We start from the raw sequence: 17,166 nt of genomic DNA on the forward strand, positions 1-17,166 counted from the left end.
GTTGTGGGAGCTGGTGCTTGCGGCTGGGGCCTGATTTGGGAGAAAAGAGAAACACTCTGTTGCTCTTTATAGGCTGGAGGTGGGTGGGGAAACATGGCCTCCTGCATGGGCCTGTTCCCCTCGTCTGCACATCTGGACCCCGTCATGCAGTGGCTGCAGGAAAGAGAGGTGCATTGCTTCAGAGTCTTTTGGACATTTCTTTGTATCCTAACCGTTCTGATCTGTTTCCTTAGGCTCTTTATTGAGAAACTACCAAAACATCGAGATTACAAATCGGCTGTCATTCCTGAAAAGAAAGACACGTTAAAGGTGGGTCTTTATTTTCATTGTCACCCATCTAAAAGCTTTGCAGTGGCACACACTAACTTCAGGGTAAAGTAGTAGTGGCTGCATCTGAGCATCAAATCCTGCAATAGGAGATGAGGCCATTTCACCAGATCAGTGTGAAATAGCAGGTATGGTACCATAGGGAGTATTTCAAATTGTTTTTGGAAATATTGTTGCCACTGCCAATTTGACTTTTCTATTTAATTAGCTTGGACTTATTCTAATTTTCAGTATTTTTGTGTATCTGTCAGAAATTAAATGAGATTGCATTTCCCAGAGCAGAACAGCTGAAGGCAGAGCTGTTGAAACGATATACCAAAGAATACACAGAACATAATGAAGAAAAAGTGAGTATATAATAACAAAAAAGGAAATTAATTTTTCTTCTTAGGCTGTGCCCTGTGGTACTTAACTATTTTTGGCAAGTACCAGAACTCAGAAAAGTAGAATGCAAGTATTTAAGCTGAGTACGCTAACACAGATTTAGCCTGCCTGTCCACCTTTTTCCAAGCCAATCACTCCTGTTAGGAAGAGTCAGTTCACGCATGCGGAGGAGCTCCCAGGGCGCCATCAGTGGTCTGTGTCAGATGCGAGTGCACCCTGCAGGCACTTCCACATTATGTTGCAGCGCTCTGCTGAGCTCTGTTCTGGACTCTGATGGGGAAAACCAGCAGAGAGGCGAACAGTTATGAGGCATATATTTCTTTATTTTTTAATCCTCACTGGAGGATATTTTTTTCATTGACTGACTTTTTAAAAGAGACTAGAAGGGAGAAGGGAGGGAGGGAGAAAGAGAGAGAGAAACATCTATTAGTTGCCTTCCAAATGAGCCCCAACCTGGGCTGGGGATCAAACCTGCAACCCAGGTACATGCCCTTGACTGGGAATCCAACCTGCGACCCTTTGGTACATGGGCCAACACTCTAACCACTGCTCAGTGATTTCACTGGCCAGGACTGTGAGGCATATATTTCTAAGGCACTGAGTGAGTGAAAACCTTAATGGAGGAGATTAGTACTTAATATTTCTTGTTCATTAAAAATGTCATTCTGTGTTGAACTGATCACCAGAACATTTCAGAGGTTTCATTTTGGGTTAAAAATTCAATACAAACCCCAACATAGCAGGTTTAAGTTTGGTTTTGGTTCTATTTTATAGCCTTACTTGGGATCTAGAATGTATGCATGGCACAGTTAGAGAATAAAACTGTATATGATACCAGTTATGAAATGCAGACAATAAGTTGCATCAAGATTTCAGTAAAGAAAATACATTAGTTAGAGTCATTGGGAAGGGTACTGAGAGGAATGGGACATTAACTGTCCTTGAAGAATAGGTATATGGTGGCTAGATAGACGGGAGTGGGTGACTTCCATGTGTGTAGAGGTACTGAGGGAGCATGAATCCTGTGTTGGGAAATCAGGCCGGAGCAGAAGCACATTTTGGGAAGTCCCCCTGCTGAATAGCCTTGTCCTCCTATTCTTTCTTTGTAGAAGAAGGAAGCAGAAGAATCTGCCCGGAACCGGGCCATCCAGCAGGAGATGGAAAAGGAAAGACAGAGGGTAGCACAACAGAAGAAGCAACAGTTGGAGCAGGAACAGTTCCATGCCTTTGAGGAGATGATCCGGAACCAAGAACTAGAAAAAGAGCGGCTGAAAATTGTACAGGAGTTTGGGAAGGTGGACCCTGGCCTAGGCGGCCCACTGGTGCCTGACTTGGAGAAGCCCTCCCTAGATGTGTCCCCCATGGCACCTGTTGCAGCCACACAGCCTTCAGACTGTAATACAGCTGTGAAGCCTGCCAGGCCACCTGTGGTGGACAGGTCCTTGAAACCTGGAACATTGCACAGCTCAGAAAGTGAGTCCTTTTGCTCATGTCTTCTTTCATCTCTGCTGCAGCTAAACAGTGTGCCATTCTGGGGAATTCTGCCTAAGATGACCTCCAGTATCCCACTCATTAGGCTGTGGTCACAGCTCCCATTTGATCAGTATTGCTAGACTGCATCCTGTCACACTGGCTGTATTATGAAAGTGGCCTTTTCTTAAGCCATATAATTTACCTGGATCATGATCAGTTTTCTGAAGAAATAATAATATCCTTGAAAGTCCCACCCTCAGCTTTAAAGGGTGATACAGAGATTTGAAATGTTCAATGAACTAGAGACTACTATTGGCCCTTTGTAAAGGACACTTGAAATTTATTTTGCTGGTTTGTAGTGTGACAGCTGACTTTAAAGGGGGCCACTACTGAATTGTACTTCACCTGAAAACATTCCTGATCCTAAAGGAACTTAGTCAAGGTGAATATTGTATATAGTAGGCGATAATTCAGTCCAGCCATACACACCATCAATAGTCTTGCCTCCTCTCACCAGTGATGGACTATCGGAGAAAGTAACAATAGCTTCAAATTGATAAGTATACTTAATTATTAGAATAGATCGTTTTGGGTAGGAATATGCTTTCAAGTAGTCATTTAAGGAAGTCTGCTTTGCAGAAGATCCACTTAAAAGGACGATGTATGAGTGGGCCAGGGGTGCTAGACTCTGAAGCCTGGCCTTTAGGGTTTTCCCCCACATACTCCGCAGACTTATCTCTCACACTGTTTCCTCATGCACATTCTATACTTTGGTCAAATTGGACTTTCATTCCCATAACAGTCCCTGGACTATCTTATCCAAAGAGGTTTGTTAACATTTGCCCTGAACCTAAAATCTCTTTTCTTTCTCTCTGTCTTCCCTGATTTTCTTAACATTTTCCCAGATCTTCTTCTCTTCAATAAAATTGATTCTGTTCTTAAAACTCCCAGAGCTCTTATTATCTGTAAAGGTCATTACCTGGTAGTATAGTCATTAGTCAGTAACTAGGCTTTAACTTCTTGCCGGCTTAGGGCTTGAGTGTTACTCCTTTCTGTGTTCCCTGTGGGCTGAGCACAGAGTCTGTTTGGTAAGTGATTATTGAATTGAAAGGACGGTGCCAAACCTTAATTCAGAATCCTCAGATACTGGCCTCAGACTGCCACCTGACTGCTTGGCTCCTGGTCTGACATTGTTACCTCTCCAGCGGTCCAGATCTTGCTTTTAAGTGTGCAGAAGCAGAACATCCTTTTTCACTTTTTTTTTTTTAATGGAAATGTGACTGTGAAAGATACCCCCTGATTTTAGCCTTTTGGCTCTCTCATGGGTTTCTCCCTGGTGTTCAGGGACTGGGTCCATGCTTGGCATTCTGAACCAGGCTTATAAACTGCTTTGTATGCGCATGCCTTTTATGAGGACCAGAGGGATTTTTTTGTTTTATCATTTTCGCTTTCTTCTAAATTATTAAATTCAGAAGTAAGTAATTGCCCATATTACTTTCTGTTATCTAGAATATATCCTGGTGTGTTTCTTTGAAAGGCATACCCTTTGATATTTTTATCTTAAATAAAAGAGATAATTAAAATAAAAGTAAAAATTTAATTGAACAAGGAGGTTATTTTTTATTCCTTTGTATTAGATGGTGACAGAATTCCTGAATAGCTCAGAAACTTTTTAAAAAATATATATTTTTATTGATTTCAGAGAAGAAGGGAGAGGGAGAAAGAGATAGAAACATCAATGATGAGAAAGAATCACCAATCGGCTGCCTCCTGCACGCCCCCCACCAGGGATCAAACCTGCAACCCGACCAGAATCGAACCCGGGACCCCCTAGTTTGCAGGCTGATGCTCCATCCACTGAACCAAACCGGCCAGGGCAGAAGAAACTTATTTTAAGTAGTAGTTTACCCTTGTCTTAACTTGAATGATTGAAGTCTCTCTCTTTTTCTTTAAAAAAAACACTTTTTATTGATTTTTAGAGAGAGAGGAAGGGAGAGAGATAGAGAGATAGAAACATTGATGAGAGAGGAACATCATTGATCAGCTGCCTCCTGCACGCCCCCGACTGAGGATGGAGCCTGCACCTGGGCATGTACCCTGACTGGGAATCGAACCAGCGACCTCTTGGTTCCTGGGTTGATGCTCAACTGCTGAGCCACACCAGCTGGGCTGAAGCCTCTTTTCTTTTCTTGAAATCTTTTACTCCCAATAGCTATGGTCAGAGGTTGGAAAAGAGACTTTAGAACCCTCTTTCTTCTGCCATTTAGGATGAGATTCCCTCTCACTGCCTGAAGTTGGGGGCAAAGGGGACGTGGCAGTGATAGGACATTGCTCTCCCAGGGTTGCCAACTCTGAGTGTGCTTGGGAAGTCTCTGCCCATGGTCTCAGATACTTCCCTTTTCTCCATTACAGCTCCTACAATTGATGGACTGCGCCACATGGTGGTTCCTGGGAGGCTCTGCCCACAGTTCCTCCAACTAGCCAGTGCCAACACTGCACGGGGAGTAGAGACATGTGGAATTCTCTGTGGAAAACTGGTAAAAACAAATGCTTTTCTGAGCTGAAACTGTTTCTTCCCCCCTTGGCCTCCTGTGGCTCTGAGAGAAGATAAACAGGGTCGGTTACTCTTTGTACCTATCCCTTTGCCCAAGGAACCATGGACAGCAGCGTAATGCAATGTCACTTTGAATTTGGTGACCATATCTGATTGATTTTCAGAGTCCCTTGAATTTAACTGATTATTTTAATGCCAGTAGTAAGAAATACCTACTTCTACACTGGGTAGGAAGATCCAGTCATTATCTGTATACCATTTTTCAAGCACCTGCTTTATGGTAGGACCTGGGGGTATGAAATACATATGACACGTAACATGTGTCCACAGAAAGAACCCAAGCACTTTGGCAAGGTGGGAGTTACACACCAAAGGTAAGTAGCATGCTGAATAGTGTGTACAATACAAGCACTAAGAACTTTGAAGAAGGAAAGAACATTGAATGGAGGCACTTACAGAACCCATTACTCGCTACTGAATGAATAAATATGAATAAATGAATGAAGTGGAATAGACTTGGACTGAGCCTTAAAGGATGAGAAGGACTTAGAGAAACAGTGATAGGGAAACTCCTTAAGACATGAGCAAAGGAAGAGGAATGGTACTATATGCGGAGCTTCCCGAGAACCACCAGTAGACCCATTTCACTTCAGAGGAAATTCCCATGGGGCTGTGGGCATCTGTGACTTGGCAGAGTGCCCCCAAGGGAATGCACATGAGCAGCCAAGGTTGGAACCACAAGGTGGGGGACTCAGGGAGCAAGGTGTAGACTGGGGTGGGATGGGCCTTCACTTATATAGATGTTGAACTTTCCACTGCTGTGACAGAGTGGGGTTGCATAAGTGCCTGGGAATCATGATGGGCTGTTTTCTTCATTGACAGATGAGGAATGAATTTACCATCACCCACGTTCTCATCCCCAAGCAAAGTGCTGGGTCCGATTATTGCAACACGGAGAACGAAGAAGAGCTTTTCCTCATACAGGATCAGCAAGGCCTCATCACACTGGGCTGGATTCATGTAAGCAATGCCGCGCTCTCGGGTCAGTCTCTTCTCTCACGATGTTGTAAACACACTGCCAGTTTTCTTCTTAAAGCAAAGTGAATCGCATTCAGATTATTTAGATGATTGTGTCTCCCTCCCTTGGATGCACACTCGACTTCCCTAGCATACTTGACTGCTTGTGCTCCAGTATTGATTTCTGGGAACCACTTAGGGCTTTAAAATTTTTTAATTAATTATCATTATTTTTAAAAAAAATAAAACTGAACTTATTTTCTTCGTGTCCCAGATTCCTTGTGAGTGTGAATGGTGATGGGATGCTGGCCTAGAATATAAGTGGACATGGGCTATGCCTACTTCATACATAGTCTATCTGTTCCTAAAAGTATAGAGCTCAAAATATTTTAAATGAGCCACGGAAGTTACTTTAGATGTTTCATTTGGTTTTTCTTAAAGCAGCCTATACCTTTTTGTAAACCAGAAGGGCCACCAATATAGGTGATTTTCAAGTGTCTGCATAACTTATGTAATCTTTTGGTAATATTCAGGTAAAATATAATTCTAAAAAGTATTTCTTAATTTTTCTTTCTTTTCCTTTTCAATTCCTCACTCTCAGACCAGGCTGCTTTTCATGTTGCGTGCCAGGGTTACATACGAACAAGTCAGCTCACTTCAGGATTTGGGAAGATGACTCATACTTGTATGTTAGAATTTGGGAAATACTCACCTGGGAGGCAGTCCCATGTGCCTCTGTCCTTTATTCAGTTTAAGTACATAAATATTTGCCTTCCATTGTGTATCCCCATTGGATAGAAAACTTGTTTCTTATCTGCCAGGGGTTATAGATTTAAGTAAGATATGATTCTGGTTTCATGAAGGAAATTAGACACATAGACAAGTTATAACTCTTCACATGAGGCAGAATGGGCCAAGTGCCTTGAGGAGCAAAGAGAGCCCTGTGGAATTCAGAGGAGGGAGGGATCACTTGGTATGATTTACTAGAATTTTGACAAGATGGGCCAAGGGAGAGTTCTGTGTGTAAGGGAAGGCATTGGAATAGGCAGACGGTGCCTGGAGCATTGAGTTTCGAGTTTGCTGGAGTTTATGGTTCATGCCAGGAAATGGTGATAGATAAGCTTTAACGTGATACATTGGGTAGACAAGCAGAATAGTTCTCCTTTTTAGTAAGAAGAGACTCTTAAAGGTTTTTTTTTTTCTGTATTTGTGATTCTTTCTTCTTTTATTAACATAGTTTACATATAATTTTATACTGTATTTGTGATTCTTCTTTTATTAACATAGTTTACATATAATTTTATATTCATTTCAGGTGTACAGTATGAATTTACATCTTGAGTAGAGCAAACCATACTTTAGAAAAATTGAAACAAAAGCAGTTTTAAGATAAGTTGAGGCAGAGAGATTATTTAAGAGATTCCTGTGGTGATGAAATCTAATTATGAGAGCTAGGATGATAACATTGTGCTTGGGTAGGAGGAGATGAATGTAGGATTTCAGAGGATGTGGGGAATGAGTAAGAGGATGATGAGTAAAGGTCAGTGATGACTTAGAGATTTGGAGCCTGACTCGTGGGAGTGGCAGTGATCATCTCATAAGCAGAAACCGGGCTCCAGGAGGAGAACTTACTTTGGAAGTGGGATGAATGGTGTTCAGTCTGAGCATGGTGAATGGAAGGTACTAGTGAGACATTAAATCGGTGGAGATAGTTATCAGGCTGTTGGAAATGTGGCTGGGGCTTGGGAGCAAGGCCAAGGCAGAAAGATCTGGGAACCTCTGTATAGAGCTGATCTTGGAAGCCTAGGAACTGGAGGAGAGTGGGGAGCAAGGAAAGATTCGCTGGAAGCCTTGGGGACAGGCTACCTAGGGGGATATAGGAAGTAGGCAGTAATGAAGCAAAGAGATGTCAGAGAAAGATGAGTGTAGTACTAAGGCACAGAAACCAAAGGAGGAGGAACGTTTTAAGAAGAAACTTCAGGCCCAGCCTGCGTGGCTCAGTGGTTGACCTATGAACCAGGAGGTCACAGTTAGATTCCTGGTCAGGGCACAGGCCCAAGTTTTGGGCTGGATCCCCAATGTGGGGCATGCAAGAGGCAACCAATTAATGATTCTCATCATTGATGTTTCTCTCTCCCTCTCCCTTCCTCTCTGAAATCAATAAAAATATATTTAAAAAAACAACAACACAGAAAAAGAAGAAATTTCAGGATGTTAACTATGTCACATGCTGCAGAGAGCTCTAGAATGATGAAGACCTGGATGAGCCTGTTGGATTTGGGGAAGTCACTGGTGACCTCAATTTAATGGGTTTTAGGCAGCAGTGGGAGTAGAGTATAAAGGCTGAAGGAGTAATGGGAATGGAGGTTATGCTGATAGTGAAATGCACACCACATTTTTGAAGAGCCTAGTCCTAAAGGAAAGGAAAGAGAGGGGATTCCCAGTGGCTTCAGGAGTGGCCAGGTCGAGAGAAGATTTGCTTGATTTATAGTTTAGTATGAAGGACTTGAATATGAGTTTTGGTTTTATTTTGTTTTTTTTAAACCTTTACATTTGAAATATAATATATATAAGAAAGTACATAAACTAAATTATGAACCATTTAGCAAACATCTATGTACACAAACTACAAGAAATAGAACATTGTTCAAGAAATAGAGCCTGGCCAGCATAGCTCAGCAGTTAAGCATCGACCAATGAGCCAGAAGGTCAGGGTTCGATTCCTGGTCGGGACACATGCCTGGGTTTTCGGGCTAGATCCCCAGAAGGGGCGTGCAAGAGGCAGCCAATTGATGATTCTCATCATTGATGTTTCTCATTCTCCCTCTCTCTGAAATCAATATTTTTTTTTTTTAAAGAAATAGAACATTGCCAGAAGCATGCTCCCACCCCCCACACCCTGTCTCCTGCCCAGTCACACCTCCTCACTCTCCTGACTTTTTTGGAAATCCTTGTGTTTCTTTATAGTTTTGCCACCTAAATGTGTATTCATAATGAGATATTTAGTTTTGCCTGGTTTTGAACTTTATATAAATAGAATTATACTAGCATAATATGCATTCTTTTGTGTCTGGCTTCTTTTGCTCAACATTTTTAAGGTTTGTTTCCATTCTTGTCTGTTAGTTGTCTGATTGTGTTTTTAACACCAGTGAGCCAGTGGAGGAGATTTTAGAGGGCAGGAAAGACAGGAAAGGAGCAAATCAAAACTATGGATGTAGGAAAGTACCAAATCAAAACTAAACAAAGGACATTCATCTTCATACGGGGGAGAGAACGCTCATTCCTCTGAGACAGAATTGAAGGCAGAGAGAAAGAAACAGATTTTAAACAAATTCTCAGCCAAAGATATGTTTTTTTTTAATAAATTGATTTTTAGAAAGAGAAACATCGATGTGAGAGAGAAACATCAGTCAGTTGCCTGACCAGGGATTTAACCCGAAACCTAAGTATGTGCCCTGATTAGGAATCAATCCTGCAACCTTTTGGCATATTGGGCAGTGCTCTAACCAACTGAGCCACCTGGCCAGGGCAGAGAAAATTTTGAGGTTATATTTGCAGGGGTTGAGGAAAGTCAGTTTAGGTGATCTTGATTTCAACAAGATTGGCGTCTAGAGTCACCACCCAGTGAGAAGAGACGGGGGTTTAAGAAGTGGAGGAGATGGGAGAAAGTCTGGAATAATTACTGTTTAGGACTTCAGGAAGAACTTAACGGCAAATGAACAAAAAGATTTCTAATATCAGTGAGGGCCCAGGTAGGAACAAATTTAGATCCTAAATTGATAGCATTTCCCCATGATATTTCTGTCCCATCCCTTCCTAACTTGGGATTAAAAGTAAACAAAAGCAGACCATAAGTGTGCTCAGATCTTACAGTTGGCAAGAGGAAAATGCAAAAGATCCAACCTGCAACTCAGGTACGTACGTGCCCTTGACCAGGAATGGAATGCTCTAACCACTGAGCACACCAGCCAGGGCAACGCAAGGTTTTTATTTAGTTTAACAAAAGAAAATGCCAGCAACAAACCAGTTCTCTGTATGGTCAGGTATTGATCACCAGCTATTGTGGAACCCCAAGCCCAATATTCAAGGCTCTCCTTCACCTGGTCTCAGACTGACTTTGCTAGCAGTGCTCTCCTGTGGCTGCTCTGCTCCCATCCAGGCGCCCAGGCTGCCCTCAGTATCCACTCCCCTTGCTCATTTCTGTTCCTTTGCTATATTGAAACTCAATTGTGAAGGGAAGGAGAGAGAGAGAAGGCATAGTAGTTAGAGGGAAACTGTGGCTCAAGGCAAGGTTTTTTTGTTTTGTTTTGTTTTAATCCTCACTCAAGGATATTTTTTCCATTGCTTTCCATTGGAAGGGAGAGCAAGGGAGGGAGAGAGAGGGAGAAACATCATTGTGAGAAAGACACACATCAATTGGTTGTTTCCCACATGAGCCCCAACTGGGGGTGGGGATCCAACCTGCAACCCAGGTACATACCTGCCCTTGACCAGGAATGGAATGCTCTAACTACTGAGAACACCAGCCAGGGCAAGGCAAGGTTTTTTTCTTTAGTTTAACAATTATTTATTGAGCCCCTGATATGTGTCTCTATATTGTCTCTCTAGTTAACCCAGCTTTAGAATGGAGGTCTGGATCGGCCTGTGTAGGCCTCATTCGTTCCCAGTTAGAATTCCTGGCTCTGAGAAGATTTGACTTTGGGTGGTGGGCACGTGATGCAATGTACAGATCTTGTAACATATAAACCCATACCTGAAACTTACGTGTTCATATTGACCAATGTTACCCCAATAAATTTAATTAAAAAAAAAAAGAATTTCTGGCTCTAACCATGGGATAAAATGTGTTGGTACAGGCCATTTGTCCTTAGCAGTCTATAGGATCATATTATTATCAGGTAGAAACTGTTTTTCCCTTGTCGTCACCAAAATCCATACCCGCCCTGTGAAGATCTGTGTGTGGTTTCCTGTCAGCATCCAGCTAACACATTCCTGTCCTGCAGACCTCTTCCACAGTGTTCTGTGGAGTGGTGCTTCTCAGACAAGGTGGCACAGAGAATCATTTAATGAACTGTTATTTATTTTTTTATTATTTATTTATTTTTAATCCTCACCTGAGAATATTTTTTCCATTGATTTTTTTTTTTTTTGAGAGAGAGTGGGAGGTAGGAGGAGTGGGGGGAGAGAGAAATACCGATATGAGACACATCGATTAGTTGCCTCCCGCTCGCACCCAACTAGGGCTAGGGATTGAACCAGCAATCCTTTGGTCCATAGGCTAGCACTCTAACCACTGAGAAAACCAGCCACGGCTAATGAGCTTTTTAAAAAAAGAGAAGTTTTTCTCAGGATGGATGTTTCTAGGGGTGGAGCACAGGGGCCTGTGCTTTCTACAAGCTCCTCAGGAGCTTCATTTTTTGCACAGCGGGTTTGAAAACACTGGTCAAATATACTTACTGATTTTCTGTGCTTTTCTGTTAGTGAAGGTTGGTGGACTTTTTGAGTCATACTGGGTCTTTCTTTTTTATTCTTGTTATCTAAAATCACACCCCCTCAAAGGTGAACATATATCATTACATGGTTGTTCATTTGTGTACAAAGAATGTGCTTAATTAAACAAATAATTGAGAACAAATGAGATAAACTGAATGTACATTTAGATGGTGTTCTAACCTCACATTTCAATATCGTGGTCCTTTTCCGAAACAAGACAGATTCCTTTGTGTGACTTACCTGCTCACTGAAATCCCAGTCACCCCTGCCTCTATATCCTTGGAGGATATGCTTTATCACTGGACAGCCTTTGCCCCTTTTGCCTTTAGAGCCCCAGACTCATGTTTGACCTTTTAACACCTCTGTCAGGAAGAAGAATCACTCATCTAACTGGTTAAGTCCTTGACTTCTACCGTGTTGAAGTATTGTTGGGCAGCTGTTCCATCTATTCCAGGACGGATGACTCTCCCTGTGCAGAGAGAGCCTGTGAGGAGTTAAATAAGTCTTGATGGTCAATTAGAAATTATGAGTCTCTTCACATACTCACGTTAAACAACAGTTGTTTACACTGCTGGAAAAGAAATTCATTACTTATCATGAACTTCAGGTGTACCCCTCATGGCTGCAATGGCTTTGAACTTGAGAAGGAGACTGTGGTCACTAGCTGCTGAGAACTATTTGACTCTACCTTCCTGCATGGGCCAGGGTTAGCCGTGAATTCTCATTGAGGGCGTCTCTGACTTTTTTCTCTTCTCAGACTCATCCCACACAGACTGCCTTCCTCTCCAGTGTTGACCTGCACACTCACTGCTCCTATCAGTTGATGTTGCCGGAGTCAATAGCCATTGTTTGCTCCCCTAAATTCCAGGAGTAAGTACCTAGGACATGGGGGCGGGGCATTACAAGGAGGCAGTGGGGGGAAGCCTCAGAGGAAAGGATCTCTATCCCTAAGACCTTGTTCTCTATAAAATATATAGATTGTGGTATTAATTGGCTGTTCTAAGAGGCTTCCTTTTAAGCCCCATATCCTGATAAACCTGGTACACTTGTTTGAAAAGATATCCAAGCTTAGGTGCTTTTCTTTCTTTTCTTTTTAATATATTTTTATTGATTTCAGAGAAGAAGGGGGAGAGAGAGAGAGAGAGAGAGAGAGAGAGAGAGAGAGAGAGAGAGAAAGAGAAAGAGAAATATCTATGAAGAGAGAGAATCATTGATGAGCTGCCTCCTGCATGCCCCCTAGTGAGGAATTGAGTCCGAACCCAGGCATGTGCCCTTGACCAAAATCAAACCTGGGACCCTTCAGTCCACAGGCTGACGCTCTATCCACTGAGCCAAACCAGCTAGGGCTAGGTCAGCTAGGGCTAGGTGCTTTTCTAAGAAAAGGACATAAGAAATTTGAAGTGTTTGACTTGAAGCAATAGGAATTTTAAGAGATTTTATGTCAGATTAGAGAATTTCAAAATCAAACATTATCTCATTGTTAACTTCTTTTTCATTCTAAATCCTGTTATTTACTGTGAATTCCCCTAGCAAACTAGTGTGGTGGCAGTGATGACTCATTCTCTAACTCTGATTCATTCACCAGAGAAGAGACTTACCAGCCAGTATACTTCTGAGGTGGTCTCAAAATGAGCTCTGCCCTGCTGTGTGTGTGTGTGTGCGTGTGTTAGGGATTGGGTGGCCACATTTGCTTGATTCTGGGTCTGCTTTTTCTTTTTCCAGAACTGGATTCTTTAAACTAACTGACCATGGACTAGAGGAGATTTCTTCCTGCCGCCAGAAAGGATTTCATCCACACAGCAAGGATCCACCACTCTTCTGTGTATGTATCTATGTAGAAGGATTCGGGGCTGTGCCTCAAGCAGAGAAGACAGTCAGAGCTGATGAGGTGCATTGCCTTTCTGACCCACATAGAAGATTAGCCTTATCACCTATCTTCCCAAATCTTCCTAATACATGGGAGGCAGTGTGGGATGGAAACAGATTGGAGTCTTAGCTCTGCTACTTAAGAACCATGTGTCTTTGATCAGGCTACTTAACCTTCTTGCGCCTCAGCTTTCTACCTATAAATGGGGATGATAATAATAATCCCTACTTTATAGAGTTATTGAGAGGGTTAAATGAGATAATATGCAGAAAATACCTAGTGCAGTAAGCTGGCTTATTAACTGTTAGTTTTTTTTCTTTATCAATATCAGTTGCTAAGCCTATCTTTATATATATAAAAGCCTAAGCAACCATCGAGCGTTCGACCATCTGACTGGTAGCTATGATGCATACTGACCACCAGGGGGCAGATGCTCAATGCACCCGGAACCAGAGAGGAGGGAGCCCGATTCCAGGGTGTGTCACCCAAGAACTGCCCTCTCGCAATCTGGGACCCCTTGGGGGATGTCCAAGAGCCAGTTTTGGCCTGATCCCTGCAGGCCAGGCCAAGGGACCTCACCTGTGCACGAATCCGTGCACCGTGCCTCTAGTACTTCAATAAAAGATTTGAAATCATAGGAAAAAAACCACTTACAATAAGTAAAGTATATTTGATTCTGGAATTTTACTTAGAGAATAGGGACTTTATGATCTTCTTAGGAAGTTTTTTCCCTAAGTTGAATTCTGTGAATAAAAAGTTTCAGTTGCTGATAAGTTCAGTGTGTTGCCGTATGCCCCTCTACTGTGATAGTGTCACTCCACTCCATTCTGGGCATGGAGTGTTATTTCTTTAGGGTTCACTGAAAAGTGACCAATCTGGAAAAGAGACTTAGAACATTGTCATGTAAAGGGAACTGGGGGTGTTTAGAAGAGAAACTCCAGGGAGAATCTGAGAACTGGCTTTACTGTTAGAAGAACTGTTGTATAAAAAGATATTGGGTGTATTTCTCATGACTCAGAACTAAAACTTAGATCTCATGGAATGACAGTTTTCAGCTGAGAATGAGAACAACTTTCTGACAGATCTGTTAAGAAAAAAATAGCTTAGTCTGTGGAATTGTGCACCTGAAACCTGTATGAATTTGTTAACCAGTATCACCCCAATAAATTCAGTAAAAAGGAAAAAAATATTAGGTTAAAAATCCTTAAAGTATAGGTTAGAAAAACAGGTTAGTCCACCTTGGAAAGTAATAAATGTCTAGGGGCCAGGATGTTAAAACAGAGGCTGTGCAATCCCCCAAAATGTCCAGGTTTTCAGTTATAAAGACCCCTTTTGCTTGCCAAAAGGGAGCATTCCCCATGTGCGAGGAGGAGTGCTTTATTTTCTGATTGACATAGTGACCCAAAAAACAGCAATGAAGTCAGCAATTCTTTTAGGTAAACATATACCTTTTGAATGACTCTAGAGTATAGATACATTTGAAAAATAAACGAGGATAGATAGGCCCACGTTGGAAGTAATGATTCCTAGACCCTTTACCGTAACTGCCAGTTAAGTAGCAATCTGGCTTCCAAGCTGGGAACCACTAGCCAGAATGAGCATTGTTAAGTAAGAAACTTTAAAAAAATGACTTCAGAATGTTCCAGGACTTCCCCTTTCTTTCTTTTTCTCTGTTACAGAGCTGCAGCCATGTGACTGTTGTGGACAGAGCAGTGACCATCACAGACCTGCGATGAGATTTGACCCAAACACCTGTCAAGAACTATAAAACCACATCAGTGTACTGTAGCCCCTTAATTTAAACTTTCCATAAAGTTCTGGAGGCTTTTTTAAGGCAGAATAGAAAGTGAGTATCACCTGGGAGAGAACTCTTTCTATTTCTGATTTGAAAAGAAATATTTGAATATATATTTTTAGGCAAGTCTGGAAAATAGCACAATCATGCTAAAGCAATTTTTCAGTCTGCCTGTAACTAAGAAATTAACTTGAAAGAAGGGTATAATGAACACTAATATACTCTTTGTTCTAGATTCCCCAATTGTTAACATTTTTTTTCTTTCAGCTCTCCTAATTTCTCTGCCAACTTGTTTATTGTTTACCTTTGGACTAATTAAGGGCATCTTTGCAGAAATTTGGAAGCCATTCAGAAAATCTTTGGGTTTTTGTGTGGTTTATGGCGATGTTAATAAAGTTTATTATGAGAGCCAGGGACAGCTCACTATGTCTGACCAGATAGTGAGCTTGACAGCCCAGAAGGATGATTTTGTTGGGAATTACTAATATGTTATTTAACAAATATTTCAGGATATTTTTTCCTCTACAATAAAAAGCAATTAACTTATTTGTTCATGTGTGCTCTAGAGCAATCTGTTTGATCAAGCTTCATCTGAACAGGCTGACTAAAAGGTCTAGTTTTGGGGAGTATGAAATTTGAGATGTACTGCCGTGTAGGTGTGTCCCAGTTCACCTTTAATTGTTCTGTGTTTCTTGTCTACCTGTTGCCATCACCCAGGGCTGTGAAGTCATCTGTGCATTTTGGTGCTGTCTCAACTTCCTCCCTAGGTCCTAAAAGCTTTCAGATGAAGATAATGGAGCCTTTATTTGGAGTTCCAGGTTACACTCCACATAAATGATTGCATTCCCATGCCCCCCACCCTACCAGTTTTTTGTGTTGACTATTCTTTTCTGAGTTGGGCAACATTTAGGAAGGTGTTTAAAGCTGCAGTTGATCCTGTGCTTTTCTTTCTATGAGCTTGTGTTCTAAGGTGGCCTGGAAATAATGGTATTGTTTGTGACCCTCAGGTGGGGGCAGAAGAGTAAATAGTTTGGATAGGAGAGGAGTGGTTTTTTTAAATATCAAAATTCTGTAGTGGAAAGTCTACAAATGTATGAAGTTTAGCTTCATTTGAAAATTTTATGTCCTGAATATGTTCAGTGTTTATCACTTAGGTTAGTGGTCGTGGAACTTTTATCCTAAAAGCCAACTCTCTATTCTTGTTCTTCTATTGGGTTCTTAACCTGCGGGATATTGGAAATTATTTCTCCTGCAGTTCTAGTGTGGGTAGGTATGTGGGGCCAAGTGAGGAAGCGTGAGTGCCTCGCCTGTCACTATCCCCCTTTCCCTGTGTGGCCCTGAGGCAGCCTGGACTGCTCCGCCTTTCCCTAACAGTCCTGTTGTTGCCTGGTCCTGTACAGTAAATATGCACACATTTTGAATAATGATCTTAAAGTTTATACAATTTAAAAATTAATAAGTTAATCATAGAAGGTTACCTTTTAGAAGGTAAAGGAAGGAAAGCATGATAAAATAAATACATATATAATCATTTGTCTTTACTTAGAAATGAATGATAATGCGATATCACAAATTAAAACTTCTGGAATTTCTACATATTGTAGAGAAGGAAATTTAGATGCTTTAATTATTTAATAAGAAAGAATCAAAAGAAATGAATTAAGCATTTGCTTCAAATTACAAAAAAGAATATTGAAATATATGAGGAAAGCCAAGAAGAGAGAAATATTAAAGCATATATTACTGAATTTAAAAATAGGAGAATTGGTAGATAAGTTCATAATGTCATTCTTTAAAAAAAAACAAAAAACAATAAAATTGCCAAAGACAGAAAAAAACTAGAAATGAACAAGGAGATACAACAAATGCATTATAAGAAAGTTCTACGTATAATTAGGCTACTTAATTTGCTACACAATGAAATAGATGGCTTTCTAGTAAAAAAAAAATGTACAGTAAATATGCACACATTTTGAATAATGATCTTAAAGTTTATACAATTTAAAAATTAATAAGTTAATCATAGAAGGTTACCTTTTAGAAGGTAAAAGAAGGAAAGCATGAGAAAATAAATACATATATAATCATTTGTCTTTATTTAAAAATGAATGATAATGCGATATCACAAATGAAAACTTCTGGAATTTCTACATATTGTAATATATGAGGAAAGCCAAGAAGAGAGAAATATTAAAGCATATATTACTGAATTTAAAAATAGGAGAACTGGTAGATAAGTTCATAATGTCATTCTTT

General features: G+C 41.0%; 1 protein-coding gene across 3 annotated transcripts in view; it reads left to right on the top strand.

Moving 5' to 3' along the window:
• Nucleotides 1-15,456, top strand: part of STAMBP (STAM binding protein) — a 26,872-nt gene extending 11,416 nt beyond the window's left edge. For 2 of the 3 annotated variants that reach the window (XM_005869415.2, XM_005869417.2), the window contains exons 3-10: nucleotides 234-309; nucleotides 579-674; nucleotides 1,821-2,184; nucleotides 4,597-4,721; nucleotides 5,621-5,758; nucleotides 12,006-12,118; nucleotides 12,971-13,070; nucleotides 14,795-15,456. In XM_005869415.2, coding sequence (XP_005869477.1) covers nucleotides 234-309; nucleotides 579-674; nucleotides 1,821-2,184; nucleotides 4,597-4,721; nucleotides 5,621-5,758; nucleotides 12,006-12,118; nucleotides 12,971-13,070; nucleotides 14,795-14,851 — 1,069 coding nt within the window. In that variant the 3' untranslated portion in view covers nucleotides 14,852-15,456. The remainder of the gene's footprint in view (nucleotides 1-233; nucleotides 310-578; nucleotides 675-1,820; nucleotides 2,185-4,596; nucleotides 4,722-5,620; nucleotides 5,759-12,005; nucleotides 12,119-12,970; nucleotides 13,071-14,794) is intronic. The other variant, XM_005869416.2, reaches the window with a different exon arrangement.
• The last annotated feature ends 1,710 nt before the right edge of the window (nucleotides 15,457-17,166 follow it).

The sequence above is a fragment of the Myotis brandtii genome, unplaced genomic scaffold (assembly GCF_000412655.1).
Source record: "Myotis brandtii unplaced genomic scaffold, ASM41265v1 scaffold294, whole genome shotgun sequence".
NCBI classification, from domain to species: domain Eukaryota; kingdom Metazoa; phylum Chordata; class Mammalia; order Chiroptera; family Vespertilionidae; genus Myotis; species Myotis brandtii.